Source organism: Ovis aries, chromosome 14 (assembly GCF_016772045.2).
Source record: "Ovis aries strain OAR_USU_Benz2616 breed Rambouillet chromosome 14, ARS-UI_Ramb_v3.0, whole genome shotgun sequence".
Classification (NCBI taxonomy): domain Eukaryota; kingdom Metazoa; phylum Chordata; class Mammalia; order Artiodactyla; family Bovidae; genus Ovis; species Ovis aries.
In genome coordinates this window covers 35,152,440-35,180,171 of record NC_056067.1, presented here as the reverse complement: position 1 = coordinate 35,180,171, position 27,732 = coordinate 35,152,440, and the positions used below count along the sequence as shown (strand labels likewise).

At 44.7% G+C, this 27,732-nt stretch overlaps 2 protein-coding genes and 1 non-coding gene across 12 annotated transcripts in view; 2 read left to right on the top strand and 1 right to left on the bottom strand.

The window, feature by feature from the left end:
- Positions 1-248: 248 nt before the first annotated feature.
- On the top strand, positions 249-10,123 carry ESRP2 (epithelial splicing regulatory protein 2). 5 transcript variants are annotated; one of them, XM_027978108.3, is made up of 15 exons: positions 249-551; positions 640-768; positions 2,245-2,358; positions 2,486-2,600; positions 2,939-3,037; positions 3,264-3,318; positions 3,389-3,496; positions 3,571-3,703; positions 3,782-3,824; positions 3,981-4,282; positions 4,393-4,605; positions 4,701-4,899; positions 5,046-5,232; positions 5,544-5,709; positions 5,785-10,123. In XM_027978108.3, exons 1-15 carry the CDS (start codon positions 354-356, stop codon positions 5,872-5,874), a joined length of 2,151 nt encoding a protein of 716 aa, XP_027833909.1. In that variant the 5' UTR covers positions 249-353; the 3' UTR covers positions 5,875-10,123. The 5 variants fall into 5 exon arrangements, with proteins under 5 accessions (XP_027833909.1, XP_027833910.1, XP_027833908.1 ...); XM_027978109.3 differs by having other exon boundaries at positions 3,386-3,496; positions 5,130-5,232; XM_027978107.3 differs by having other exon boundaries at positions 3,386-3,496.
- NFATC3 (nuclear factor of activated T cells 3) overlaps positions 6,818-27,732 on the bottom strand; it is a 93,218-nt gene continuing 72,303 nt past the window's right edge. For 3 of the 6 annotated variants that reach the window (XM_060398407.1, XM_004015085.6, XM_060398413.1), the window contains one exon: positions 6,818-9,706. In XM_060398407.1, the coding sequence (XP_060254390.1) occupies positions 9,585-9,706 (122 nt within the window). In that variant the 3' untranslated portion in view covers positions 6,818-9,584. Of the gene's footprint in view, positions 9,707-15,724; positions 16,675-20,101; positions 20,206-27,732 lie in introns of those variants that run through there. The other 3 variants (XM_060398408.1, XM_060398410.1, XM_060398409.1) reach the window with 2 other exon arrangements.
- On the top strand, positions 22,230-22,337 carry LOC114118165 (U6 spliceosomal RNA). Its single transcript, XR_003591708.1, has one exon. It is a non-coding gene; the product is annotated as a U6 spliceosomal RNA (small nuclear RNA).

The following is a 27,732-nucleotide window of genomic DNA, read 5'->3' as shown; positions in this document are numbered from 1 at the left end:
CGGCTGCGGGAGTGGAGTCTGGGTCTTGAGCGCGACCCCAGGCCGGGAGAGCGAGTGTGAGCGTCCAGGGCTGGATTCTAGCCGCCCTCCCCCACCTTTCCCGGGCCCTCGATCACGTGGCCGGCGGGGCCGACAGGTAACACGCCCGGAGAGGGCGGGGGCCGGTAGCCGCCCCGCCCCGCGGGGCGCCGCGGGCGGGTCTCAGCAGCGCCCACTGCGCCAGCCGGGCCGCAGGTGCCGCCCCCAACACACGGTGTCCCGCCCCAGCCGGGCCGCGTCTGCCATCGGTCGGTGCGTGCGTGCGCTTCGTCGATCCGCGTGTGTCTGGCCGAGCGCCCCTCTCCTCTGCGGCCATGACTCCGCCGCCACCCCAGCCGCCGCCCCCAGGCCCGAACCCCACTGCAGACTCCGCTGCCGACCCCCGACCGGGGCCTGGACCCCTGGTCGTACTGTTCGGGGCCACGGCCGGTGCGTTGGGGCCGGACCTGGGTTCCGACGAGACCGACTTAATCCTCCTAGTCTGGCAAGTGGTGGAGCCGCGGAGCCGCCAGGTAGGGTGGGAAGGGGGCGCTGAGATCTCCTGAGAGCTTCGGGATCCCAGGAGCGCAGTGGCTGATCGGTTTTCCACGACGTTCGCAGGTGGGGACATTGCATAAGTCACTGGTTCGCGCCGAGGCGGCCGCGCTGAGCCCGCAGTGCCGCGAGGCGAGCGGCCTGAGCTCCGACAGCCTGGCGCGGGCCGAGCCGCTGGACAAAGTGCTGCAGCAGGTGAGCGCGGGGGCCGGGGTGAATGTAGGCACGGCCGGGCTGCAGGGACATTTCTCGGCGGGAGAGGCGGCAGGAGGCGAGGCCTGGCGCACCACAGCCAAGTGGCCAGGGTGGTAGGACGGGTTCCTGTTGTTTGAAACTTTCAGCTACTCCCTAATGTGCGTGTGTCCGCGTGTGTCGGCCGTTCCAGGGGGGCGTCTTTTCAGACTTTACAGTGATCCACTCCTGCTGAGGGGGTGGAGATGGAGGCTGCGAGACCCCTCCCAGAGTCCCAGGCCTGCGAGGGGAGGTAGGTGAGACGCCTTTGGGAACCTGCCTGGCCAGGTCGTCCAAAACAGCAGCCGGAAGCTGAAAGGGCCCAGGGGCCCAGACTTGGCCACAGGTCACGGTCCGTGCCGCTTGTGTCCTCGGCCCACCCACCCGCCTGGGAGACGCTGCAGCGGGGCGTAGGGCGGTGTCTGCCCCGGAGGTAGACGCCGCCAGGTGTAAGCTGCTCGTCCAGGCCTGTCTCGGTCGGCTGGCCAGGCATGGGCGCTGTCCGGACCCCGCCTGGGGGGCTACCTGGCTCCTGAGTGCAAAGGCCTGGCTGAAGTGGAAGGCGGTTCCCTTTGCTGTTTTTCTTGTCTTCTTCACTGCGCTCACCCCTGTGCCTGACTCTTGGGTGAAATGACTGAAAATGCTTTACTAGCACAAATTCTTTTATCCTCCGACAACTTTGGTGGTTCCTGATGAGGAAACAGGCACAATGATGTGAAACATGAGTCTGTTCCAGGACTGCCAAACTAGCCCCCACTTGGGATGCGTGGGCTGGGTCGCCTTGCTCTGCTAGCCTCAGATGGGAAAGCTCGGGCTAGGGAAGGCTCTTGGGCCTGTGGTTTGTGCTCATACGTGTTCGCCGGCGGGGATGAGAATGGGGGAGGGGCTGGGCCGCTTCCCGCCCCCTCTATGAGCAAACACCTCAGTGCCAGCCGGTCGATCGGGTCTGGGTCAAAGCTCATGCTGCCCCTGGCGTTCAGGTGTGGAGCTCTGTCCTTGAAGTTTTTCGGCCCCCGGGTTGGTCAGGCCTAGGGGCGGGGCTGCCATTGACCATGAGCAGGCTGGGCCTCCGACAGGACTGGGCCTCCCTCACCTGTCTGAGGGTGGTGCCTGGTCTGGGACAGGTTTAACCTGCTTTGTCCCGCCCCTCCCCACCTGCTTGTCCCACTCCACCAGGTGTTTGCTCTGGCCCCATTCCAGACTCCTGGAGTGTGTGTGATGGGGGCTCGGGTGATCTGTGACTACTCCCATTTGGCCTGGAGGTGACAGTGGAGGGAGCGGGTGGGACACAGAGCCAGGCCCAGCAGGCGTGGCAGCCTCCTCCCCAGGCAGGGAAGGGCTGAACATCTGGCTGAACCAGCTTTGCAAGCCTGCACCCTCCCTCCCCCTGCCCACCTGGCTGTTAGTCCGTCTGTCTCTCTCTTCACTCCCTATTCCCAGTTCTCACAGCTGGTGAGCGGGGATGTGGCTCTGCTGGGCGGGGGCCCCTACATGCTCTGCACTGATGGGCAGCAACTGCTGCGACAGGTCCTGCACCCTGAGGCCTCCAGGAAGGTATGCCACCACTGAGGGTGCAACAGGGGGCACAGTTCCCAGAATGCCCACTCTCACAGGGCGGGGGGCAGCGGGAGGCCAGGGCAGCTCAGTTCCCTCATTCATCCCCATTCCCATGTGCCCCCAGAACCTGGTGCTCCCCGACACCTTCTTCTCCTTCTACGACCTCCGCAGAGAGTTCCACAAGCAGCACCCGAGTGCCCGCTCTGCCAGGGACCTCACCGTGGCCACCATGGCACAGGGTATCTGTGGCCCAGCAGAGTGAGGGTGGAAGGGTGGCTGCAGGCTGGATGTGTCTTGAGTATGCACATGCTGGCAGGTTGGATGGACACATGTAGGTTTACATGAACTGCTCAGCCCCCGACTGCAAGTCTGTGTGTCTGTGCTGGGGCACATTTGGAATGTGGGCATATGTCTCCATTTATCTAGGCTGCGGGTCTGTCATGGCACAGATGAGCCAAGCCAAAACAAATGTGTTTGCTGGGATTCTGCGTGTTTATGTAGGGGCTGTGAGCTTCAATGGGACATGTCAGTTGCCCTCTTGTGCTGGGATTTCCTCATTGTTATTCTCTGCTCATAGACTTGGGGCTGGAGACAGATGCCACAGAGGATGATTTTGGGGTGTGGGAAGTGAAGACAATGGTAGCCATCATCCTCCACCTGCTTGAAAGTCCCAGCGGTAAGGTTCCCCTCACCACCTTTCACCTGTTCTCACGGCTGGGTGAATGCCTGCCTCTTACTTCCTCCAAGTTCCCCTCCCCACGTGTCACCTTTTCTGAGAGGCCACAGGTGAAAGCCCCTTTGTTGCCTCCTCATCCCACTCAAACTGTCCTTTTTGCAGAGCTTGGTGGGGAGACACCCCTCCCCCACCAGACCCTGCTGACCCACATGCCATCTCCTCTCAGGTCAACTGTTTTTGAAGCCTGAAGTGGTGAAGCAGAAATATGAGACAGGGCCTTGGTAAGTGAGGGGGCAGGGTTGGGGGTGACAGCAGCTGGACAGCTCTGATTGTGCCTTGCCCCCACAGCAGCAAGGCCGACGTGGTGGACAGCGAGACTGTGGTTCGGGCCCGTGGGCTGCCATGGCAGTCATCAGACCAGGACGTGGCTCGATTCTTCAAAGGGCTCAATATTGCCAGGTGGATACAGCAGGGTGGGTGGCACCGGAGGGCAGGCCCACCCAGGAGGGACTAATGCAGTGCTGGCTCTGCAGGGGTGGTGTAGCACTGTGCCTCAACGCCCAGGGCCGCAGAAATGGTGAGGCCCTCATCCGTTTTGTGGACAGCGAACAGCGGGACCTAGCGCTGCAGAGACACAAGCACCACATGGGCGTCCGCTATATCGAGGTGGGGCTCTAGGGCTGGGAGCAGAACAGGGCAGAGCTGAGGCTGGGCAGGCATGAGACCCACGAGCTGTCCCCACAGGTGTATAAAGCAACAGGAGAGGAGTTTGTGAAGATCGCAGGGGGTGAGTGTGCTCCCAACGGTGCCTAGTGCCCCCGGCTCTTGACACATCCTGTTTTCTCATGCCTCTTGCCTTCCTGTTCCCCTGGGTGCCAGTGTGGGTGGGTATTTGGAAGGGCACAGATGAAGTCAGTAGGTGACTCCCACGGCCTCCCCCAAGGCACATCGCTAGAGGTGGCGCGTTTCCTGTCACGGGAAGACCAAGTGATCCTGCGGCTGCGGGGACTGCCCTTCTCGGCTGGGCCAGCAGATGTGCTAGGCTTCCTGGGGCCAGAGTGCCCCGTAACGGGGGGCGCTGATGGGCTGCTCTTTGTGCGCCATCCTGATGGCCGGCCCACGGGTGATGCCTTTGCCCTCTTCGCCTGTGAGGAGCTGGCACAGGCTGCGTTACGCAGGCATAAAGGCATGCTGGGTAAGCGATACATTGAACTCTTCCGGAGCACTGCAGCTGAGGTGCAGCAGGTGAGCCCCCCAGGCCCCACCCCCCACGCCCATGTACCTCTCCAGGGTGCCCCTTCTCTCTGGCCTTGCCCTCCTTGGCATAATCAGCCTGCTGCTTCCTTTCCTTCTAGGTCCTGAACCGCTACGCCTCCAGCCCACTCCTTCCCACCCTGACTGCTCCACTGCTGCCCATCCCCTTCCCACTGGCAGCTGGGAGTGGGAGAGACTGTGTACGCCTGCGAGGCCTGCCCTACACAGCCACCATTGAAGACATCCTTAGCTTTCTGGGGGAGGCAGCGGCTGACATTCGGCCTCATGGTGTGCACATGGTACTCAACCAGCAGGTAAAGCTGCTGCCCAGGGGGACCAGGGGAGCCCGCATGGTTAGGAGTAAGGGATTCTTGCACATGACGGACAGCTCACAAGGTGGTGTGCACAGGGCCGGCCTTCAGGTGATGCCTTCATCCAGATGACATCAGCAGAGCGGGCCCTAGCTGCTGCTCAGCGCTGCCATAAGAAAGCAATGAAGGAACGCTATGTGGAGGTGGTCCCCTGCTCCACAGAGGAGATGAGCCGTGTCCTGATGGGGGGCACCTTGGGCCGCAGTGGCATGTCCCCTCCACCCTGCAAGCTGCCCTGTGAGTGTCCCAGGGGCTGGGGAAGTGGCATGTGGGAGCCAGGCTGTTATCACCCTCACTTTCTATGTGGGGGGACTCCTCTCTGGCTGCCCCACCCAGGGCAGTGCTGGGCTCCCTGCAGATACACTCTCTGCTTCTGCCTCTAGGCCTCTCACCACCCGCCTACGCCACCTTCCAGGCCACCCCGACCCTCATTCCCACTGAGACAGCAGCTCTGTATCCCTCTTCAGCACTGCTCCCAGCTGCCAGGGTGCCTGCTGCTCCCACCCCAGTCGCCTACTACCCAGGGCCAGCCACTCAACTCTACATGAACTACACAGCGTACTACCCCAGGTACGCTCAAAGAACTTCAGTCTTGCCCTCTTGTCTTGGTTTGTGGGAGGCTCATGATCCATGATCCCCTTCCTGGGCCACATAACTAAAGGTCTCTTGGAGCTCCCTTATTCTGAGACAGTGTGGGAGTGACAACTGTGGGCTGATTGATGCCACCTACATGCTGGAATAGGGAGGACTCTGTGCAGGCAGGGGTTTCAGGGAGGAGGAAATGAACCAAGCACAAGGCAGAGGCAAGGGAGGAAGTGGGTAGGGCTCGGTCTAGGCCATAACGGGGACTACACTACTAAATCCCTGCCTTTTCCCCCCAGCCCCCCTGTTTCCCCCACCACTGTGGGCTACCTCACCACACCCCCTGCAGCCCTGGCCTCTGCTCCCACCTCTGTGTTGTCCCAGCCAGGAGCCCTGGTCCGTATGCAGGGTGTCCCATACACAGCTGGTATGAAGGATCTGCTCAGCGTCTTCCAGGCCTACCAGGTGAGGTGTGGCTGGAGTGCTGGGGAAGCTGGCTGAGCCTGGGGCTCCCTGCCTAAACCTCTGTCCCTCCTACAGCTAGCCCCTGATGACTACACCAGCCTGATTCCTGTTGGTGACCCAGCTCGCACTGTGCTACAGGCCCCCAAAGAATGGGTGTGTTTGTAGGTGAGGGAGCCAGGAGATAAGAGCTGACTGATGTCCTCAGCTAATGGGACTCTACTGTCTCCAGAGAACCAGCGCCCTCAACCTGGTGGCTTCTTTCTGGCTTTTCAAAATCCTCAGAAGGCCCCCAGAGGAGATCAAGCTCCAGCTCCATCCCCCAACTTACTGCTCTGCCTGTCCACCTCAGAGATGATGGCTGGACCCTGCATGCAGGGCTGGGGGTGGAATGGCGCTATCCTGCTCCCAGTGGTCGGATCTGGGCTGCTTAAGTAGCACCCAGAGAGCCTTTGTTCTGTTCTGGCTATGTCCTGTGCCTACAGATTCTGGGGGGCTGATGTCCACAGCAGGCTTGGTTTCTTTTTAAAAAATGTAAGCCCTGGTGCTTTCAGTGTATGACTCCAGGGAGCTTCTTTCTGAGTAAAGATACCAGTGTCCTACCTTCCCGTCTCTTCTGACGGGGTGCAGGGCAGCAGAGTGTGCTGGTTCCACTCCCCAGGATACTTGGACCTCTGTGACTACACTGTGCCAGGGGTGGTCCCACCTAAGGATGCTGGCCTCCCTGGAGCTTGGCACAAGGAATAGCAGATGGCAAAAATCAGTTTTGATGGACTCTACTGCAGTATCCCCAGAGGACACTAGGGGGCAGGAGGCCCCCACAGAAAAACTCAGGCTTGACTTGTAAAGGGACTTCTGCCTACTTTTCATGCACATCTTGGGCAGGTCAGTTTTCCTGAACTCAACAGACACCTTGGAATGTCCTTTGCACCCACTGCAGGGTGCCCAACTGAAGCTTCAGAAGGAATTTGGAATTCTACCCTCTCCTCTGTAAAATAAAGGTTCCTAGCCAAATGGACTTTTTAAAAGCCCAAGTGCCCTTCCCTTTGGCACACAGTGAGGGGCTCCACACCAGCCCCATGCAGAGGAACACTCAGGCAGATTTCAAGGAGACTGTTGACCTGTCACCGTTTATTATTTCAGCACTGTAACTGAGGAGCCTGAATTGCTGGCTTCTTCCCTTTGTATTTGTGTAAGGAGCACTGTACTCCTATAAAAGGTTTTAAAATACAAAATGTACAAGAAAACACAATCTCAAGTGCTGTAAACATAACTGAGAACCAGTTCCTTAACTGAACATCATCCATTTTATAAAATACAAGGTTTAACTTGAACCCACCTGAGCCATACAGATGACCATCTGTTCTGAGTATCAACAACAGGGCTTTACAGCCGGAGTCAGCAGAGCTCTGTTGATAGGGGCTAGCCCTGGGGAGGGGTGGGATGCACCCTGGGCAGCAGCACCACACTCGAACTCAAAGACATCTGTTCCTCTAAAAGCTGTTTTCAGCCAAGCTTCTTAGTGCATCTCCAGTAAGCAGAAGGCTGCTCATCCCCTTCCTCAACCCAAGGCCTAGCAGGGCTGGAGAGGAAAGGGGTGGGCGCTAGCGCGTGCCCAGCTGCTCAGTGCTGTTACTGGAATTCAATTTGCATAGGCCAGTGGATGTGTGCTGTAACACCCCTATGTTGCACAAAAAGTAAGGTCTCTGTCTACAAAGGCAAAAAATACTGTCTTTTACACCAAAGCTTTTACAAAGCTGATACAAAACTGCTTATGTAGTATACAAAGCTCTATTTTAAAATTTAACTTTTATTTTAAATAGGAAAGCATTTCTAGTGCTACAGGCATCAAGGTATTTAAAAGGCATCAAATTTTGGTGCATAGCAACTCTGGATCATAGAGGCTTTTATTCTTGAGGGCAACAGAGCAACCCCCAAAGGGTCTTCCAAGGGAAGCTCTTGTAAGGACCCCACGTGAGGTGGCCACACCAGGGGCATGAGGGCGGAGGAAAGTCTGGCCATCTCAAGAGGGTCAGCCCCCCAAAACCCTCCAGAGGAAGCTCTGGGCTTCCAACCACAGGCCCCGAAGCAAATCTCGCTATCTACACTCCGTGACACAAAACTCACTTTCAAAGAAAATGTGAAAACACTGGGCTCCAAGAAGGACTAGAGTGATTTGCTGAAAGACAGACATTTTTTTCTAACTAACTTTAGGGAGAAACTGAAAACATTGTGGCTTAAAGGAAAAAAAAAGACCATACTTCCTCATTGTAGGTCAACAGTTCCTATCTGGCTGACTAAGAGATGGTGGACATTGAGCTGGCTCTCTCCACCCAGGCCTCACTTGGCCTCAATAGAGAGTCCTGGCATCTGGGACCTACAATCCCCTGAAGTAACAGCAATGGAGCCTGTGACCAGCCCACCACACTGTCTCTCCTATGTAGGCACTCAGAAAATTTGCTTCCTGAATAGAAGTACATCATTTCATTTGAAAACGTACGGCAAGCTTCAGGGGCCTTGAAATAGGCCCAAGCCTTGGAACAGGAAACTAACCCCACTAAGGGGATGGCTAAGGGCAGGGTTTGAAGAGAACCCAGGTTGGGCACCTCCTTTGGTAGACAGCAGGCTGGAGTTTCTTGCTGGCTCCTGTTTGGGCACCAGCCTTACCAGCAGCAGCACCAGGGCATCTTTGGTGTGGAGGGTCAGGTTTACAGTGGTATCTCATTTTTGGATCTGCCTCAAAGCCTTTTAGGGAAAGGTTGCTTTCTAGGCCATGTGGATGGGGCAGGATAGGCCAGGATCATTTTAGGCTGTAAACAATGAGGGAAAAGCCTCCCATGCCAGTGCAGATCTTAAGAGCTTCCCATCTGGAATCCTGCAGGTCCTCTGCCCTGGTGTTGAAGCATAGCTCATTTGTGCTTGGCTTCTGACACAGCCTGGCCTCTAGAGATGAGCTAGAAGCAACAAAGTTGCCTAAACAAACCATCAAGAGACTGTGGCAGCCAAATGCTGATGCTTCCATGTGGAAAAGGTCTGGGACCAGAGGACACAAAAAGGAAAAATGCTCCACAGCCTACCTGTTAGTAGGATGGCAGGAATTAAAGATAGCAAGCTAAAAAAAAAAACCCCATCATTCAAAGCTCCCTTACATGTAGTTAATTTACCCAAGGCCCTGAGGGAAAAAAAGTAATTTCAACATGGAGATGGTATGGAGAGACAGCAGGAAGATTACCTAAAAAGTTACAAAAATGCTATGCTCTGGAATGTCATTTTGTATTCCAACACTTCAGTGATTGGAATGGTCTCTTCTCATTTTACCTAAGAGTTTACTTTTATAAAGAAGTATGAGCTACATTTGGCTTTACTTCCTATGAATCTATGAAAGGCTTCCAGGACACATGCTGAGTTTCTGAGGCATAGGTGTGGGCTTGGGGTAATTTTTTTTTTTCTTTTACCTCTGGAAAGTTTTATCAAAAGTTTCTACTTTAAAAATATCATCAAAGCTAAAGAGTCCTTCAAATGACCTAAAGCAGTACAAATCACCAATCCTAGCTAAGCAATCAGGTCACCTGCAGAAGCAGCGCCTCTGAAATGGACAGACTGCTGCATTCACACTCAAAGCACCCATCATATAAAAGTATCCTATTTAAATATAAAAAGCAAAGCTCATTTCTCCAAAGATCAAACAGCCTGTACTGCTCCTGTTCTCTTACAAAATCTTCCCAAGGCCTGAGTTGGAGGAATGCTGCTTTCCCCACGTTCGGTGATCCCAACTCCTGGCTCCATCCTGAAGGTTGCAGAGTTGGAAACCCAAGGTCCAAGGAGAGAAACATGCTGAGAAGTACATGATGGTGGACACAAGGCTGTAGTGAGCAATGTCAGAGCCCGTCGGATCTTCCTAAATCCAGGGAACTGGGACCCGGGAGGGGAGTCTGCCTGCTCGCCCCTGTCCCTTGGGAAACGGAAATCTGGGACATGTCTCTCCCAATTACCTCGTTCACTGAAAAACAAGAAAGGGAAGAGTAATTAGTGACCTCTGTGTGACTAACCATATGATGCTCGAAGCCGAGCTCTTATTTCAAAGATGTTTTTTCCCTTTCTGTGGCTTTCTAAAAAAGTGAAGGCAGTGCTTGAAGCCAACTCTTGAACTGGATGGAAACATCGTTCCCAAAGTTCTTCCAGGCCCCTCTTTCTCTATCTTTCAGGTCAGTTTTATTGGGAAGGGAAACGGATCAGAGAAAAGGGAAATGTTCCTACCCTCACTGTGAAGGCTCAGGCTGCAGAGCAGAAGACAGGATTCTTATTCACCTTAACCTAACTTTTCCTTAATCTGCATCCCTTTAGGAGAGTTTTCCTTTTTTGATTCCTGCAGTGCACCTTGGACATAAAGTGAATGAAAATAAATACTTTGATGAGAGTTGAGATCTGGGGATTACTTTGTTACACTATGCTAATACAAACATCCTTTATTATGTAGCGGCATTTGTATTATTGCTGATCCTTTCAGAAAAGGCTCTTCATTTTGTTGATTTATAGTCTTCTGTGAGGTCCAGTGCAAAGAATTTTAATCTTAGGAATCAATATAGAAGGAAACATCCCAAATAAGAACTTTTAGTTCTCTCACCATTAGAATTCTTTGCTTTGAAATGAAAATTCTTTTGCTTCATCAACTAAAAATTCTATACTAAGACCACTACTAAGCATATACTCAAGGGATCTGAAAACTACTTCCACATAAAAACCTGTACTCAAATGTTCATACCAGCATTATTCTTAATAGCCCCAAAGTGGAAACAACTCAGTTGTCTACCATTGATGAGTGGATATACAAAATGTGGTCTGTTCCATACAATGAAATATTATTCAGCCTTAGAAAAGAATGAGGTTCTAAATACATGTTGCAACATGGATTGAACTTTGGGAACATTATACTAAGTGAAAGAAGTCAAACACAAAAGGTCCTATCTTGTCTGATTCTATTTATATAAAATGGTCAGAACTAACAGAAAATAAACAGGTGGCTGCCAGGTGTTACAGGGACGAAGAAACGGAGCGACTGCAAAGTGGTAGGGGGTTTCTTTCTGGAGTAATGAAAATGTTTTAAAATTAGATACTGATGATGGTTGTACAACTTTATGAATATACTAAAAACCACTGAACTGTATTATTTTCAAAGATGAATTCTAAAGTAACGAATGAATAATGAATCTCAGTACAGCTTTTATAAATAAAAACAGACCAAGAGAAAAAAAACTCCATAATTAGCATCTGAAGTGATCACAGAGCAAAGGAGACACTATTGATCATTAAAAAACACTTCAAGTATTAGTATCTAATCTATTGTTTAGGTAGTTAAGAAAAAAAATTTTCAAACTCATATACTCATTACGGCTATAAGGAAAAGGGAAGTAACATTCACTTCACAAATATTTACTGAGCATCTACGAGTTAAACTTTATAACTGAAAATTTGTATCTTGTTTCAGCTAATCTTGACAACAATTTAGGATCAGTATTATCCCACTTTACAGACAGATAACAGAGGTTGTGTCACACAGTTTGCTTAGTAAATGGTAGAATCAGTTTCAAAACACCCTTTCAACTTTTTGAAAGCTAAAAGAAGATGGAAATCATTTAGACAAAGAAAATGCAAAGGTCTTGGACAAAAATAATTCTAGGAGTGAGTGTGGTAACTGTAAGAGGAGGAAAGGATTGATTCATTACCACCACCAAGGCTCTGAGTCTAGGAAGAATAGTGCTGTCACTACTGGAGATAAGCTGAGGAGGAATTTAGAGGAGGAAGGTGGTAGGTCAGCTCTGGAACTGAATTTGGAAATTAGAACATCCAAAAGGAAAAGTCCTATGGGTAAGAAACTATAGTGAACGATCAAGAGGATTTATGCACCTTCTTACTAGAGACTTGGAAGTTTGGGAGCAGTTTCACAGTCCCACTGAAGAGCAAAAGACTGAGAAAATAATGAGTGGGAGTAGCCTTGTGACCTGAGGAGAAAATAAGACCTGGGAAAGCAAAATATGTAATCAAAGGAATGGCCTGGAAATTAGGTTTGGTTTGAATGAAGGCTTTGCCACTAATTCCAGTGTATCCTTGACAAATTATTTCACATATCCAAGATTCCCATTTCCTTGGCTAATGGTGTTATAAACTCATAAGGTCTCTTTAACCATAAAAGTCTGTGATTCTCAACAAATTTTCAAATAGCATTCAGAAAGGCAAAGAAGAGAAGGATGAAAATTTGGCTTGACTGGCATTAGTAATCACACTGACTGTAATTAGTTCAATAGTATGTGAACCGTGAATTTCCAGATGTTCAAGCTGGATTTAGAAAAGGCAGAGGAACCAGAGATCAAATTGCCAGCATTCATTGCATCTTTGAAAAAGCAACAGAGTTACAGAAAAACATCTACTTCTGCCTTATGACTATGCCAAAGCCTTTGACTGTGAGGATCACAACAAACTGTGGAACATTCTTAAAGAGATACAAATACCAGACCACCTTACCTGCCTCCTGAGAAATCTGTATGTAGGTCAAGAAGCAACAGTTAGAACCGGACATGGAACAACAGATTGGTTCCAAATTGGGAATGGAGTACATCAAGGCTGTATATTCTCACCCTGCTTAGTTAACTTATATGCAGAGTATATCATGCAAAATAATGGACTGGATGAAGCACAACCTGGAATCAAGACTGCAAGGAGAAATATCGATAACCTCAGATACGCAGATGACACCACCCTTATGGCACAAAGTGAAGAGGAACTAAAAAGCCTCTTGATGAAAGTGAAAGAGGAGAGTGAAAAAGTTGGCTTAAAACTCAAAAAACTAAGATCATGGCATCTGCTCCCATCACTCCATGGCAAAGAGATGGAAAAACAATGGAAACAGTGACAGACTTTTCTTTTCTTGGGCTCCAGTATCACTGCAGATGGTGACTGCAGCCATGAACTTGAAAAATGCTTGCTCCTTGGAAGAAAAGCTATGACCAACCTAGACAGCATATTAAAAATCAGAGATATTACTTTGCCAACAAAGGTCCATTTAGTCAAAGCTATGTTTTTTCCAGTAGTCATGTATGGACGTGAGAGTTGGACCATAAAGAAAGCTGAGAGCTGAAGAATTGATGCTTTTGAACTGTGGTGTTGGAGAAGACTCTTTAGTCTCTTGGACTGCGAGGAGACCCAACCAGTCTATCCTAAAGGAAATCAGTCCTGAATGTTCATTGGAAAGGACTGATGCTGAAGCTGAAACTCCTAATACTTTGCCCACCTGATGGGAAGAACTGACTCATTGGAAAAGACCCTGATGCTAGGAAAGACTGAAGCCAAGAGAAGGGGATGACAGAGGATGAGATGGTTGGATGGCATCACCGACTTGATGGACATGGGTTTGAACAAGCTCTGGGAGCTGGTGATGGACAGGGAGGCCTGGCATGCTGCAGTCCATGGGGTCTCAAAGAGTCAGAAATGACTAAGCGACTGAACTAAACTGTGATTGGTATTTAATGCAGAAGAGTAAAGAAACAGAACTATAAGCTAAAGGAATTAAGTACAAAAGGGTGAAGATTAAGTAGTGCTGGCTAGCTCCAATAATCATTAATTGAGATCAATTTTTGAAGGTCACTGGTATACAGACTTACGAAGGCCTGTGCCAAATAGATGGTGCTTTTTAAATAAATTTTCCAGGCTAGGACTTACTGACCATTCTTGATGGTCTGCATAGAACCATGGAATTAATCTAAACTGACTGTTGACTGCTAGAAATAACTCACTGAAATAGTATGTAAATGAAGTTATGGGGATGTATGTCAGTACATTTTCTCTTCAGTTTCCTCGTAAGTATAATGAAGATATTTTAAAAATCTTATATAGTATATATATGTATGTATATGTGTATATATATAGATTCCCTGGTGGCTCAGCTGGTAAAGAAATCGCCTGCAATGGGAGAGACCTGGGTTCGATCCCTGGGTTGGGAAGATCCCCTGGAGAAGGGAACGGCTACCCACTCCAGTATTCTGGCCTGGAGAATTCCACGGACTGTATATTGTCCATATATATAGTAAATAAAGGGATATAAATCGACAAGGCAGCCTTTGGCACCTCTGTCATAACAACAGAGAACAGTGTTTTCAGTGTGGATTCTACACGTGGGTCTATGGGTTAGTTTTGTGCCGAGAGAGAGCCCAAGGATGGCTGTGATCTCTGTGCATGGCCTCTAATGTTATTCATCTCATTAGACTATCAGTAGGTATCAGTATTATCTGTCACTCAAACAGCTTATGAGCTCCCAAAGGACAAGGACCTTACTACCAAGGAAACATCAATTTCTGATAACTGAATAAATGGATCCTAATTGACTATGCCAGGACTTCCCTGGTGGCTCAGATGGTAAAGCGTCTGTCTACAATGTGGGAGACCTGGGTTCAATCCCTGGGTCGGGAAGATTCCCTGGAGAAGGAAATGGCAACCCACTCCAGTACTCTTGCCTGAAAAATCCCATGGACGGTGGAGCTTGGTGCAGGCCACTGTCCACGGGGTCGCAAAGAGTCAGGCACGACTGAGCGACTTCACTTTCATTGACTATGCCAAAGCTTTTGACTGTGTGGATCACAATAAACTGTGGAAAATTCTGAAAGAGATGGGAATACAGACCACCTGACCTGCCTCTCGAGAAACCTATATGCAGGTCAGGAAGCAACAGTTAGAACTGGACATGGAACAACAGACTGGTTCCAAATAGGAAAAGGAGTACGTCAAAGCTGTATATTGTCACCCTGCTTATTTAACTTCTATGCAGAGTACATCATGAGAAACGCTGGGCTGGAAGAAGCACAAGCTGGAATCAAGATTGCCCAGAGAAATATCAATAACCTCAGATATGCAGATGACACCACCCTTAGGGCAGAAAGTGAAGAGGAGCTAAAAAGCCTCTTGATGAAAGTGAAAGAGGAGAGTGAAAAAGTTGGCTTAAAGCTCAACCTTCAGAAAACGAAGATCATGGCATCTGGTCCCATCACTTCATGGCAAATTGATGGAGAAACAGTGGAAACAGTGTCAGACTTTATTTTTGGGGGCTCCAAAATCACTGCAGATGGTGATTGTAGCCATGAAATTAAAAAACGCTTACTCCTTGGAAGGAAAGTTATGACCAACCTAGATAGCATATTCAAAAATAGAGACATTACTTTGCCAACAAAGGTCCGTCTAGTCAAGGCTATGGTTTTCCTGTGGTCATGTATGGATGTGAGAGCTGGACTGTGAAGAAGGCTGAGCTCCGAAGAATTGATGTTTTTGAACTGTCGTGTTGGAGAAGACTCTTGAGAGTTCCCTGGACTGCAATGAGATCCAACCAGTCCATTCTAAAGGAGATCAGTCCTGGGTGTTCATTGGAAGGACTGATGCTAAAGCTGAAACTCCAATACTTTGGCCACCTCATGCGAAGAGTTGACTCATTGGGAAAGACTCTGATGCTGGGAGGGATTGGGGGCAGGAGGAGAAGGGGACGACAGAGGATAAGATGGCTGGATGGCATCACCGACTCAATGGACATGAGTTTGGGTGAACTCCAGGAGTTAGTGATGGACAGGGAGGCCTGGCGTGCTGCAATTCATGGGGTCGCAAAGAGTTGGACACAACTGAGCGACTGAATTGAATTCAATACAATTACTGGGAAGCTATTTGGACTTGTACCCTGAAAGTTCATTAGGTGGTATGGTAGGAAAGGGACCAGAGAATGTCATTAAAATTCACACACGGCATCTGATTTTGACTTTGACAGTGTCTATTTTAAACAGGTCTCACAGCAGTGGCGAAAAGCCAAATACAGAATATACTCAGCTCACAGTCATCTTTTCTGTTGCTTATTCCTTCCAAAGATGATAACTTCAGAGATATTATAGGCTGCCATAAAACCACAGCTTTTTCAACTCTTATCTCACTGTTCAAGTTTTAAAACAAGATGATTAAAAATGGTGCTCTATCATCATAAAAAACCACATAATACAGTTTTCGTGTGTCTTTATGAGGAAGTCAATGCTTACATCTTGTGGATGACAGTCTATAACCAGCACTATCCACCCACTCACCAAGTACATTTTAATGATAAACCCATGATTTCCTGAAAAAGTCAGGCGATAACCTTTATAGCAAAAGCCTGATCCAAGCTGTGTTATTTCTGCTCCCCTTCACCAAAGTTCTGCTCTCCTTTTGCCTAGTGTGCTTAACTTCATTTTGCTAAAACAACCTGGAAGGTTCTTGACAGTTCAGGATTTTAAGACTAGGATAAATCCAAGATTTTTCACAAAGAAGCACTCAAGCTGACTATACACAAAAATACTTTGATATATAATATTAATACATAATAATTAGCTAGTAGATTTAATTTCCAATGGAGCAGAGAACTTGTCTATTTTGGTCTCCACTGACTCCTTTAGTTCATTTCAGTTCTGTCGCTCAGTCGTGTCCGACTCTTTTGTGACCCCATGAATCGCAGGACGCTAGGCCTCCCTGTCCATCACCAACTCTTGGAGTTCACTCAGACTCACGTCCATCAAGTCCGTGATGCCATCCAGCCATCTCATCCTCTGTCATCCCCTTCTCCTCCTGCCCCCAATCCCTCCCAGCATCAAAGTCTTTTCCAATGAGTCAACTCTTCGCATGAGGTGGCCAAAGTACTGCTTTCAGCTTTAGCATCATTCCTTCCAAAGAAATCCCAGGGCTGATCTCCTTCAGAATGGACTGGTTGGATCTCCTTGCAGTCCAAGGGACTCTCAAGAGTCTTCTCCAACACCACAGTTCAAAAGCATCAATTCTTTGGCGCTCAGCCTTCTTCACAGTCCAACTCTCATATCCATACATGACCACTGGAAAAACCATAGCCTTGACTCCTCAGTGCTTGGTAAATACTGAGTGCCGGAGAAAATTACATCCCACTGAATCTTTAATGGCATGCTGGCAAAACAACAACAAAAATTATGCTCAAATAATAGCTACTGAATATGAATTTTAGGCCAGGGAGTCAGTACTCCAACAAAGCAGTCTTTTCACCATTCTTCAGCAACAACTTGAGAGCAGTGTGGTATACAAATCCACTGCTGTCCCTTGCCCCTCACTTCTCTCTCAGATTGGGAGCTCTAGGCTCTGGCTCCCTGAGATAGCCTTCTAATGTGGCCAAAATTTGTCAACTTAAGCAAATCAAAACTATTACTGATAAACAAATCTATAATGTAAGTTATAGGTAAATCACTAGCAATCTTGATAAATATAGTACTTCTTAAAAACATTAATGCTTACAATTTCATTTTTACTTCCTTTTGAATGTACATATGCATGTGTTTATTGATTTAAATCCTACTCCATAAAGCATGTGAGTTGGCTTTATATTTTTCACCAATTTAAGGTAAAAACAAAGAGTTATTTATACCCCTCCTATACAACATTCTCACTTTCTCTCTATAAAGAGTAAAGTGCATTAAAAGCCTAGAACAACAGTCGACAGCCCTCAACACCCGTGCTAACAGGTTATGTAGGTCACAGCATTTGGCCCACTTGTGGCATCCACCGTCCTTGACTCCCATTACCACAACACCTGGATTGCCTGTGTCACCACAACAGTAGTAGTCAGAGCCATCAGCAATATTTGCTATAAGAAAAAACTTTTTTTTTAAATCCAGGAAATGTTCAAATTTTGTCCACTGAAATACTATCTACACACAAGAATGAGGTGTCTGAGTAACAACAGGTCTCTTCTTTAGAGCTATTTCCAATGCTTACGAATTCAGAGTCAGAGCTGGCAAGCATGGTATGGTATGAAATCTCACCACCAGGTGGAGGGGCAGGGTAACCTAGAGCCCTGCCTCTGAAGTAGGCACACACACACTGTCAAACACACAACAGTTTAAAGGGTCTTCATAACCAGCATTTGAGCATCTTGATCATTTCTGTAAACTATTTTTAGGTCTAATTAGTCTCCATTTATGTATACTACTTCATTTTATGCTCCAATCAATGAACATTCATAAAAGTTTGGCAAGTTCATCTTTTCTTTCTTTCCTTACACCCCAAGATTAAAGGTACAGTTCATTCTCTGGCTGAACAATTTTGTGGAGATATTATTTTTTAATAAAATGAAGGTACAATCATTTTCTAGATTTCCCTTGAAGAAACAAGAGATATTTGGAAGTAAAAGAATAGAAATTATTTTAAATGGATGAGAAACTAGTACTACTTTATGGTTTATTACTCTAAAGCAGAGTTTTCCTAAGATTTACTTCCAGGTTATTAGGTAAGTTATAAGAATAATCTCTAAATGAAATACATAAAATACTGAACTCAACTATTAATTATTTTGCATTTATCAAAATCAGACTAATTTGCCTTTTCAAGCTAAAGACAGAAAAACATTCCTGAAAATTTAGAAGTCGACCCATGGTAGACTGCTACTGTCCTAATTCATTCTTCTCTAGTAACTGAGCTCACACTGAACTCTAGATAGTTTCCAACTCTAGAACAGATTCAATTTATAGGCACAATGATCAGAGATATCCTTCACTTTTAACATTAGGTTAACACTACTAGTAAAGGGAAATTATGACACTTTTTGTTTTCACAGCTGACTGAGGGGGAGGTCAGTCCTGCCATTATAGGTCCTAAGAAACCTTTTATATATGTGATACTATACTGTCATACAGACCTTTCCTCTAGAAGGAGTTGTGACTCAAAACATTCTACAAAGACAAACACGGAATCTCCAGCTAAGTAAGTACTTTCAAGTACAGAGTTACTTGAAAGTATTTTCAAGTAACAGCACGTATGTTTTTGTATCAGCAAAAGAAATGAAATGTAGGGGGAGGACCCAAAGACAAAAAACTTCTTTTCAATTTGGGTTAAGATGCGGGATTCTGAATTTTAGGCTTATCAGAAGATTGTCCTTTTCCTTTTTTAAAATTTGAACATTTTCTCTGAGTAATCTTGTTCATTTCTATATACTGTTGACTCCTAAATCTACTGTCTCCAGATCCCAAACCTGAGCTCCAGAGTTGTAAACCCACACAACTTATTCCATACCTATGCTATGAATCCCACACGTTTGCCTCTTCAAGACCTTGCTCCATCAAATTTCCTCACTCTTCCATCTCTTTAATCAAGCTACCCACCCACCCTCTCCTAAGATTCTTCTCATCACTTCTTAAATATGGGTAAGTCTCCATCTCAAGCCAGGTAGCAAATAAAAACCCTAGACCCACATGGCCCTCTATCTCTATTTTTTTTTTTTCATTGTTTTATATCTTAAAGGAGTTATCTACCCTGCCTGCTATTTCTCTGTTCTTACCTCCTGCTCATTCCTTAGCCATCCCTTCACTCCACAGAAACACTTCTCAAGATCACAAGTGACCGACCTGTTGGCTTCATACATGGGAAAGACAATGGGGTAAACACTGGAAGAAATAAACTTTAATTTTGGTTCAGCTGTGATGTGACTAGGGCAACCTAAACTTTCTTCAACTGATTTTTCTCCACTATAATACTAGGAAATTCATTTAAATCCTAGTTATAACTCTCCGGAGAGTTTTAATTTTTCTTTTTTACTATTTTTTAAATATTTATTTATTTTTTGACCATGCTGTGTGCTGTATGGGATCTTAGTTTCCCAACCAGAGGTCAAACCCTCCGCCCTTTTATTGGGAGCAGAGTCTTAACCACTGGACCACGAGGGAAGTCCCTATAATTTCTATCACAGACTTTCTCAGATGGCTTTGAGAGTCTTTGAAGAAAGGAGCTGTATGAGGGAAAGGGAGGGTTATGGTTGCTTGCCGAGGTAGAAAAGGCTTGAGGCCCAGCCGGCTCCCTCAAAAGCATAGACTCCTCCCAACTTGAGTCCCAGAAGAAACTATCAGAAATGGAAAGATGGGCCTAAAGGGCAGGTTCGAGGGTAAATGATCCAAGTTGCCTCTGGCAAATGGCTAACATTTCCTGCTTCATTTCCATTCCATACTGCCTTACGTCAAAACTTAAAACGGTACTTGATCAGAAATGAGTAGGCTCATATGCCTGAGCAGCAACTACATTTATTCAGCACGCAAGCCAGAGAATTCATATAGATAGGCCTCCCTCTGCTTTGGTTTAATAAATCCAATCAAACACTCATTTTCCTTTTATTCAAACCCAGACTAAAATTGTTAAGTACAAGTGTGAGAGCCTGAGTGTGGTTAAATTTACAAAGCGGAGTGTTAAAGTTTAGCTCCAAAGATGATAAGTGGGCCCCTACCAGAAGATGCCTATGGATACCCCCTCCTCTGTAGCACATGCAAATCCTGCCACCGCATGCAAAAATCAGACTTGGGCACAAAAATAATTGAACATTTCAATCAACACTCACCCTCTAGATTCTCCAGAAGGGAGGTGGACATGAGAGCTCACTGTGGTTAGGCCATTTCTCTGCTGAACCTGATGGCTGGTGTTCCAAGTCAGACATAAACTGGTCTGTGTCAAAGAAGACAACATCACTACTGAATGGAACAAACCAGAGGGTAACAATCTACTACATGCCCAGCTTGTTTTTTTCTATAATCAAGAGGAATTTAGTTTTCCTTTACCTGCCAGTCATGGCATAAAATAGCTCCCCACATTTTACTGGATAATTTAAATACTAGAGTCCAGAGAGTTCAGGTAATGTTGATTTATTTTCTAAATTTAAAAGGGCAGTAATTTTTAACAGTTACAGTGATGGTTTTCAGTGATTGTCAAGGATAGATTTAATTTTCAATAAACTAGTTTCCAAATACTTGTCTGTGGCTATATCTTTTTTTTGGCCGAGATGCGTGTCATGCAGAACCTTAGTTCCCTGACCAGGGATCGAACCTGTGGCTCCTGCAGCAGAAGCATTGGAAGCATGAAGTCTTAACCACTGGACCACCAGGGATGTCCCTCTGTGGCCACATCAGAGTTATTTGGGCACTTAATAAAAAATAAACTTCTGGGCTCTAGAGCACAGAATCAAAATGTCTAACGGTAGGGGCCCAGAACACTATAGGGCCCCTATAGGCAAATTTGCAGGTCATGAAGGAATGTTTTTAAACTAAAGTTCACATCTATTAGCATGTTATGTAATCAAGAGTAAGCTGAAATCAATATTAAAAAAATAGAACAAAATAGAAGATGGGCTACATTTTCTTTAATAAAGGTTAAGAATTAATTGGCTTGTCAGACTTTCACATTAGTTGTATGTTTTTTGTTATGTAATGGATCCATGCTATAAAACTTACTTATTGTTAGAAGTAGTCAAAATGTTTGAAAGTCACTGTACTCAAGAAGAGTCACTATTGTCAGTTTTGTGCTAATGGATAACACACTCAGATGCCCAGCTAAAGAGTTCACTATACAATGAGGCAGCCTCCTCCTTTGGCCGATAAAAAATTATTTTTGGCCTTTGCTGTATGAATTCAAATAAACGGACATAACCTTCTATTAGATTCTAGAAGAATGCTTATTTTATCACGGAAGAGAAGAAACTGTACATAATCTCTGTGAATTAGCTGATACCATACCCTCCTCTTAGGCAGATAAAAGAGGGAAAACCAAGGAGCAACCAATCTCCTTGCATTCTACTGAGTGCAAAATGCAGCCTCACTAAATGGGTCAAAACAAAACACAAAAGCCAGGAACTCTTCATGCTTAGGCAAAATTTTTCTGCCTGAAGCTTTTTTATTACTAAATTTGAGATCACTCACCTAGCTTCAGGGGTGACTTAAGCATTATAGTACCTTCAAAGGTCTCCTTTATGAGGCTGCCCAATCTTCACAACTGAATCCTTCAAAACAGACTCTATGGTACAGAACATGGGATTCCAGGTAAATCAGCACATAAGTTAGAAGAAAGAAAAGTCCAGGCCAAGATACACTGGGGGCTTTTGTGAGTTGGCTGATACAGTGGCAATTTCAGATTGCACTTATGGAAACTTGCAGCCCTCAAGACACTCTTCTAGTTCCCTGAAACTCTGCTGCCAGCTCCAAAGAACAACTGATTTATCTCTTTCACAAAAACTTTGGCCAGACATTTGAAGAATTAATACAAATCCTTAAATTCTTCCAGAAGATTGAAGAGAAGGGGACACTTCCTCTCATTCTAAGGCCAGTATTACCCTGATTATCAAGGCCAGACAGACACTACAAGAAAAGAAAACTACAGAATATAAATGGGAAAACATCCCATGTTCAAGAGCTGCAAGACTTCTATTGTGAAAATGATAATACTACTTAGAGCAATGTATAGATTCAATGCAATCAAAATCCCAACAGTGTTTTTGCAGAAACAGGAAAACCCATTCTGAAATTCACATGGAGTCTCCAAGGACCCTCAAGAGCCAGAACAGTCTTGAGAAAGAATAAAGATGGAAGACCAACACTTCCTGATTTCAAAACTTACTACAAAGCTACAGTAATCAAAACAGTATTACGCTGGCCTCAGGACAGACATACAGATCAAAGGAATAAAACAGCCCAGAAACAGTGCTCACTTCAGCAACACGTATACTAAAACTGGAATGATTACAGAGGAGATTAACATGGCCCCTGTGCAAGTATGACATACAAATTTGTGAAGCATTCTGTATTTCTAAATAATTTTAAAAGAGTGGCTATATATACACGTATAACTGGTTCACTGTGTTGTATAGCAGAAACTAACACAACACTGTAAACCAACTACACCCCAATTAAAAAAAAACAGCCCAGAAATAAACCCTCACAATACATGGTCAATTAATTTTCACTTTCAAACAAGGGTTCTGTTGGATATACACAGGCCAAAGAATGAAAGCTGGACTCATCCCTCACGCAAAATTAATACAAAATTAACTCAAAACAGATCAAAGGCCTAAACATAAGAGCTAAAATTGTAAAACTCTTAGAAGAAGAAAACATAGGGCAAATCTTTATGATCATGGATTGGGCAATGATTCCTTAGGTATGACACTAAAAACACAGGCAATAAAATAAAAGAATAGATAAACTGTACTTCATCAAAATTAAAAACATCAAAGAATCATATCAAGAAAGTAAAAAGACAATCCACAGAATGGGAGAAAATATACGCAAATAATTTATCTGATAAGAATTTTTTTTAACTAATTTATTTTTAACTGAAGGGTAACTGCTCTACAATACTGCATTGGCTTCTGCCATACATCAACATGATGGTACGGATTTAATATGTGAAATATATAAAGAACTCCCATAACTTAACAACAACAACAAAAATCTAAACAACCAAAAAAAATAGGTGAAAGATCTCACTAGCCAGGTCTCCAGAAAAGATAAACAAATGACCAATTAGCTCATGAAAACGATATGCAACATCATTAGTCACTAGGGAAATGCAAATTAAAACTGCCATGATACCACTTCACACCCATTTAGGATGCCTACTTTTTTTTTTAATAACTGTGGGCAAGAATTTGGAGATACTGGAACCCTCATGCACTATAAACGTAAAATGTTACAGGCACTGTGAGAAAAATACTAGTTTGGCAGTTCCTCAAAAAGTTGAACAAACAATTCTACATAATCTAACAATTCTACTTCTAGAAAACCCAATGGAATTGAAAATAAAGACTCAGATACCTATACTCCAATATTTATAGCATCATTATTCACAACAGCCAAAAGGTGAAAACAAACCAAGTATCTTTCAACAGATATATGGACCAAAAAAATACGGCATACACATACAATGTAATATTATTCAACCATAAAAAGGAATGAAGTTCTGATATATGCTTTTAACATGCTGAACCTTGGAACCATTACACTATGTGAAATAAGCCAGACACAAGAGGACAACTGTCATATTCTACTTGCATGAGGTATCTTGAGTAAGGAAAGTTATAGAAATAGAAAGCTGAACAGAGGTGACCACAGGCTGGACTAGGATGAGATAATGAGGAATTATTGCTTAATGCCTATAGAGCTGTTGCTTAGGGTGATGAAAAGGTTCTCTAAATAGACAGCAGTGATGACTACACCCTACTGTGAATGTACTTAATGTCACTGGACTGTACGCTTAAAATGGTTAAGCTTTAAGTTATACATATTTTACTGAATTCTTAAAATTTCAAAAACAAACTGGGTTTTCTCATGGGAAAACACTGTATGAAGTGACTGAATGAGTTTTTCACAGCTCTATCATTAACTCAAAAGCAACACCCAGAGGATTTTTAGTGTCAAGTTGTTCAAACAGAGTAGCTACATGGTGGGTATTATTTATGGGAACTTTCTGCCTCTGGAATTATTCATCATAAATGTTTAAGGCTGGATGGCACATATACACCTCCCAGCAGAGTATTCATGAGAATCGTTGAATCCTAGTTAAAAAAGAACGTTCAGTATTATCTACCTTCCTCCACTTCTGAGTCCCTAAGTGACTAAACACTTCATTTGTGACCCATCCTCATCATTGGTGATGCGTTTATTTATTTAAATACAACAAACACCAGTAAAATGAGCATCCAACAGGTGGACTAGAATACTGACAATATTAGCTGTGCTGCTCCTCCATACCAGCATCCTGATTCTCCCATCCAAGTTAATCACCTGAATCTTGCACTTATCTTTCCCTACGAACTTGAAAGCAGGTTCATCTGCTTGTCACCTATACCGAACCACAACAGCTGAGGTCACATTAGAGTCCCTGTTTACAGTCAACTTAGCAATTGCCCTACATTCAAGATCAGCATGTTACTGCAGAGCCTGCAAGTGGCGGTGTCAGTTTTCACCACAACAGCAGGTCAGGCTATATTTAACGTCTACCCTCTTCTCTGCTGAAGAGCTGCAGCTGCGATTCTGTTAGTTTGTGAACAGAGGAGAACAAGAGGGAACTGAGGGATTCTAATGGAAAGTTCTCACTGGTTTCAGCTCAATCACAAATTAGAAGAACCTTCATTTAAAGGTCTAAGACTAGTTTAACAATATTATAATCTTAATTTAAAATGCTTAAAACACAGCTGTGACAATTTCTACATTTTTGTACTGTTTTAATGTATATCACTTGGTCCAAATCTGGGACATACACATGATAAAGCACAGAAATGTTTAGGAAAAATCACAGTTCCAGGCACATAAACACTGGAGTAAAAACTCAAATGTAACACATGCTTGTCAAGCAGGGACAATGGTATTAATTCATCTAGGTAGCAAGGAAAAAAGAAAGTAGCAAAGGAGTTTTGAACAATATTCTAACTGGTTGAATAAGTATATATTACAAGCCTTCCAAGGAGACTGCTTGAAAGAGAACATCAATTAGTAAAGGTTGGTATTCTGCTGTTGCTATTATCACAAGGAATAAACCCCTCTGAGGAGGGAGCCACATTACTCTGAAAATGTTTCTGAGACTCACCTGAGCCTGGAAGATCGATGTGAGGAGCCCAAACTCACCTCAATGATACCAAACAAGGATAACTGCAAAGTTTAGTCTTGGGTTCCAAAAACAATACATGGAAAAATCCACGGAGGAGGGGCAGGGGGTGGGGATACAAAATGGACATGATTCAGTTATGACTAATGACTAGTACTTATGATTCACTAAATTAACAGCAAGATGGAACTAAGAAAATCCCCTAACACCAAACTGATAAAAGTTTTCTGAACAAGGAAGGTGACAGCCCCAACCCACTTCTGAGCTGGCTAGAGTGCTGCCTACTGGATACAGCACTATGAAAAGGAACTAAACCCCAGGGTTCAAACAGAAGGGAATAAGCATGTTAGCAAGGCTGAGGGAAGGATGAAATTGCTCAAGTGTTTTTAACACTTAGGAAAGAGATAAAGATTTCACACACATGAAGGATTATTACAGAAGAACGATTAGATTTGTTCTGTGTGATTCCAGACACATCAGAGTCCACACAAAACAAGGGCAGCTGGAACTTAAAAGGCCCTGAGAAGTTCCAAAGAGCTGGAGAGGAAGAGACTAACAGGAATATAATATTACTAGGGACACCAGATAGTGAACTCCAGTGTGAAAAAGGAGGATGGAATAGAGAGGCTTTAAGACTTCATCTCTAATGAGAATCTAAAATTTTAAGATTGCCCTGGTCCCTCTCACAAACGAAAGCTCTACTGAGAAAACAGCATTTTCTCGCGTCTATTCTGCTGAACAGATGCTACTCTGCGGATGCTCTACATCCACAGTTTCAGACTACAGACTGATGAGAAACATGACTGCAAATACTGAAAAAACTCCTAGAGTCCTGAATTAGGTGCTCTGATTTGGTTTTTTTTTATTTGTTTTTCTGACTTGGGTTTTACTCTGCTATTAAATCAGTGTTAACCTGGATGAATACCTTAAGCTCTGTAAAACTCAGATCCTCTACCTATAAAACGAAGGAGCTGTATTATTTTCAATTCTGTAAGTCTTGAATTTCCAAGCTGAAGTGCACTAATATCTTCTCTATTAACTGTCACTGAATTTATAATAAAAAATTAAGGTGTTAATGGCTGCATATCTAAAGGTAACAGACAAGTTTGAAAGAGTCTTGACAAATTCTATTTTAATTAGAAATCTCAAAAATAAAAAGCATATTTTATTTGCTTTAATCTTTGATTAAAAGTTCAATCCCTGGGTCGGGAAGATTCCTTGGAGAAGGAAATGGCAACCCACTCCAGTATTCTTACCTGGAGAATCCCATAGACAGAGGAGCCTGGTAGGCTACAGTCCACGGGGTCGCAAAGAGTTGGACACGACTGAGCGACTTCATTTACTTCACTATTTAACTAGTATAACACAAATTTTTAAAAAATTACTCATGTCCTCTAGTTGTAGAGTGGAAAATTACTCTGTACTTAATGCTTAGCACAATATAGAAAAGTTCACTTTAAGTAGTATACTTCCAATCATTTTTGGTATGTTTCATAGCTTACTTTTTTAAAATTACTCTATTTTATTAACTGTTATTGTTAATCTCCTACTGCACCTAATTTATAAATTAAATTTTATATGTATGTATACGTGTATAGGATGCTCAGGAGCTCAGTCATGTCTGTTTACAACTCCATGGATTGTAGCCCACCAGGCTCCTCTGTCCATGGGATTTCCCAGGCAAGAATACTGGGTGGGTTTTTATGACTTACTTTTAAAGCTTATCAGAAAGCAGACATTCAAGTACTATAGAGTTCAAGGACTATGAAATACATAACTGTCATTTTTAAATGAATTTATATTAAAACTGCAGAACCGTAGGATTTTCTAAGCATCTAGAAGCTTACCTTCAATGGCAAATCTAAATAACATAATCCATCAGTCAGTTGGCAAATATCAAAAATTCATTTTAGAGTTCATGTTAAGCACCAAAATGCAAAAATTATACATCTAAGATGTATAATCCAAGATATACAACCCATCCAAGATATACAATCCAAGATGTGCAGGAGTGTGTTTTAATCCCCCAAACCCCTCTTTGATTATGGCTAGCGCCACTGAGCTCCTGTCAAGTCTCCTGATGGGTGGGAATGAGGGAATTCTGCAGCCAGTCCTTGTCCTCTGTGGGGCTGCAATCTGGGAACCTTGCTTAATTGTGAATGGGACAAAATGGAAACTGCTTTTTTACTTGCCCTCATAGATCTCATTTTTCCAGATTCTCTGTTTCTGCAATACATTTTCACATATTCAAAAGATGAAATAAAATCTTCATAAAACCTTTCTAAAAGTTCCAATTTGCTGTGCCCCCAAATCACTGAGTCTGTAGTAAATTATAGAGAGTAAATTCCAGTTTTGGTGTGTTTTTAGAAGAAAAAAAGTCTTCACTTGGAAAGAAAATGAGCTGGAATATCCCATGAGACCTGCTTAATAAATCTTCTATCTTCAGTGCCATTACTGAAGAGGTAGGTTATCATACTCCAGGTCTCACCCTATGTTTCAGGGACTAAAATTTTAAACACGAACCCTGCAAGCAACACTAGTGTGACGAATCAGATGCAGTTGTGTACACACGTTCATGCAGTGAAATTCTATACATGCATT

Coding starts and splice junctions, on each gene's coding strand:
- ESRP2 (XM_027978107.3), top strand. CDS start 354: ATGACTCCGCCGCCACCCCAGCCGCCGCCCCCAGGCCCGAACCCCACT. Junction 769..2,244: donor TGGACAAAGTGCTGCAGCAG/GTGAGCGCGGGG, acceptor CCCTATTCCCAG/TTCTCACAGCTGGTGAGCGG. Junction 4,606..4,700: donor ACATGGTACTCAACCAGCAG/GTAAAGCTGCTG, acceptor TGGTGTGCACAG/GGCCGGCCTTCAGGTGATGC.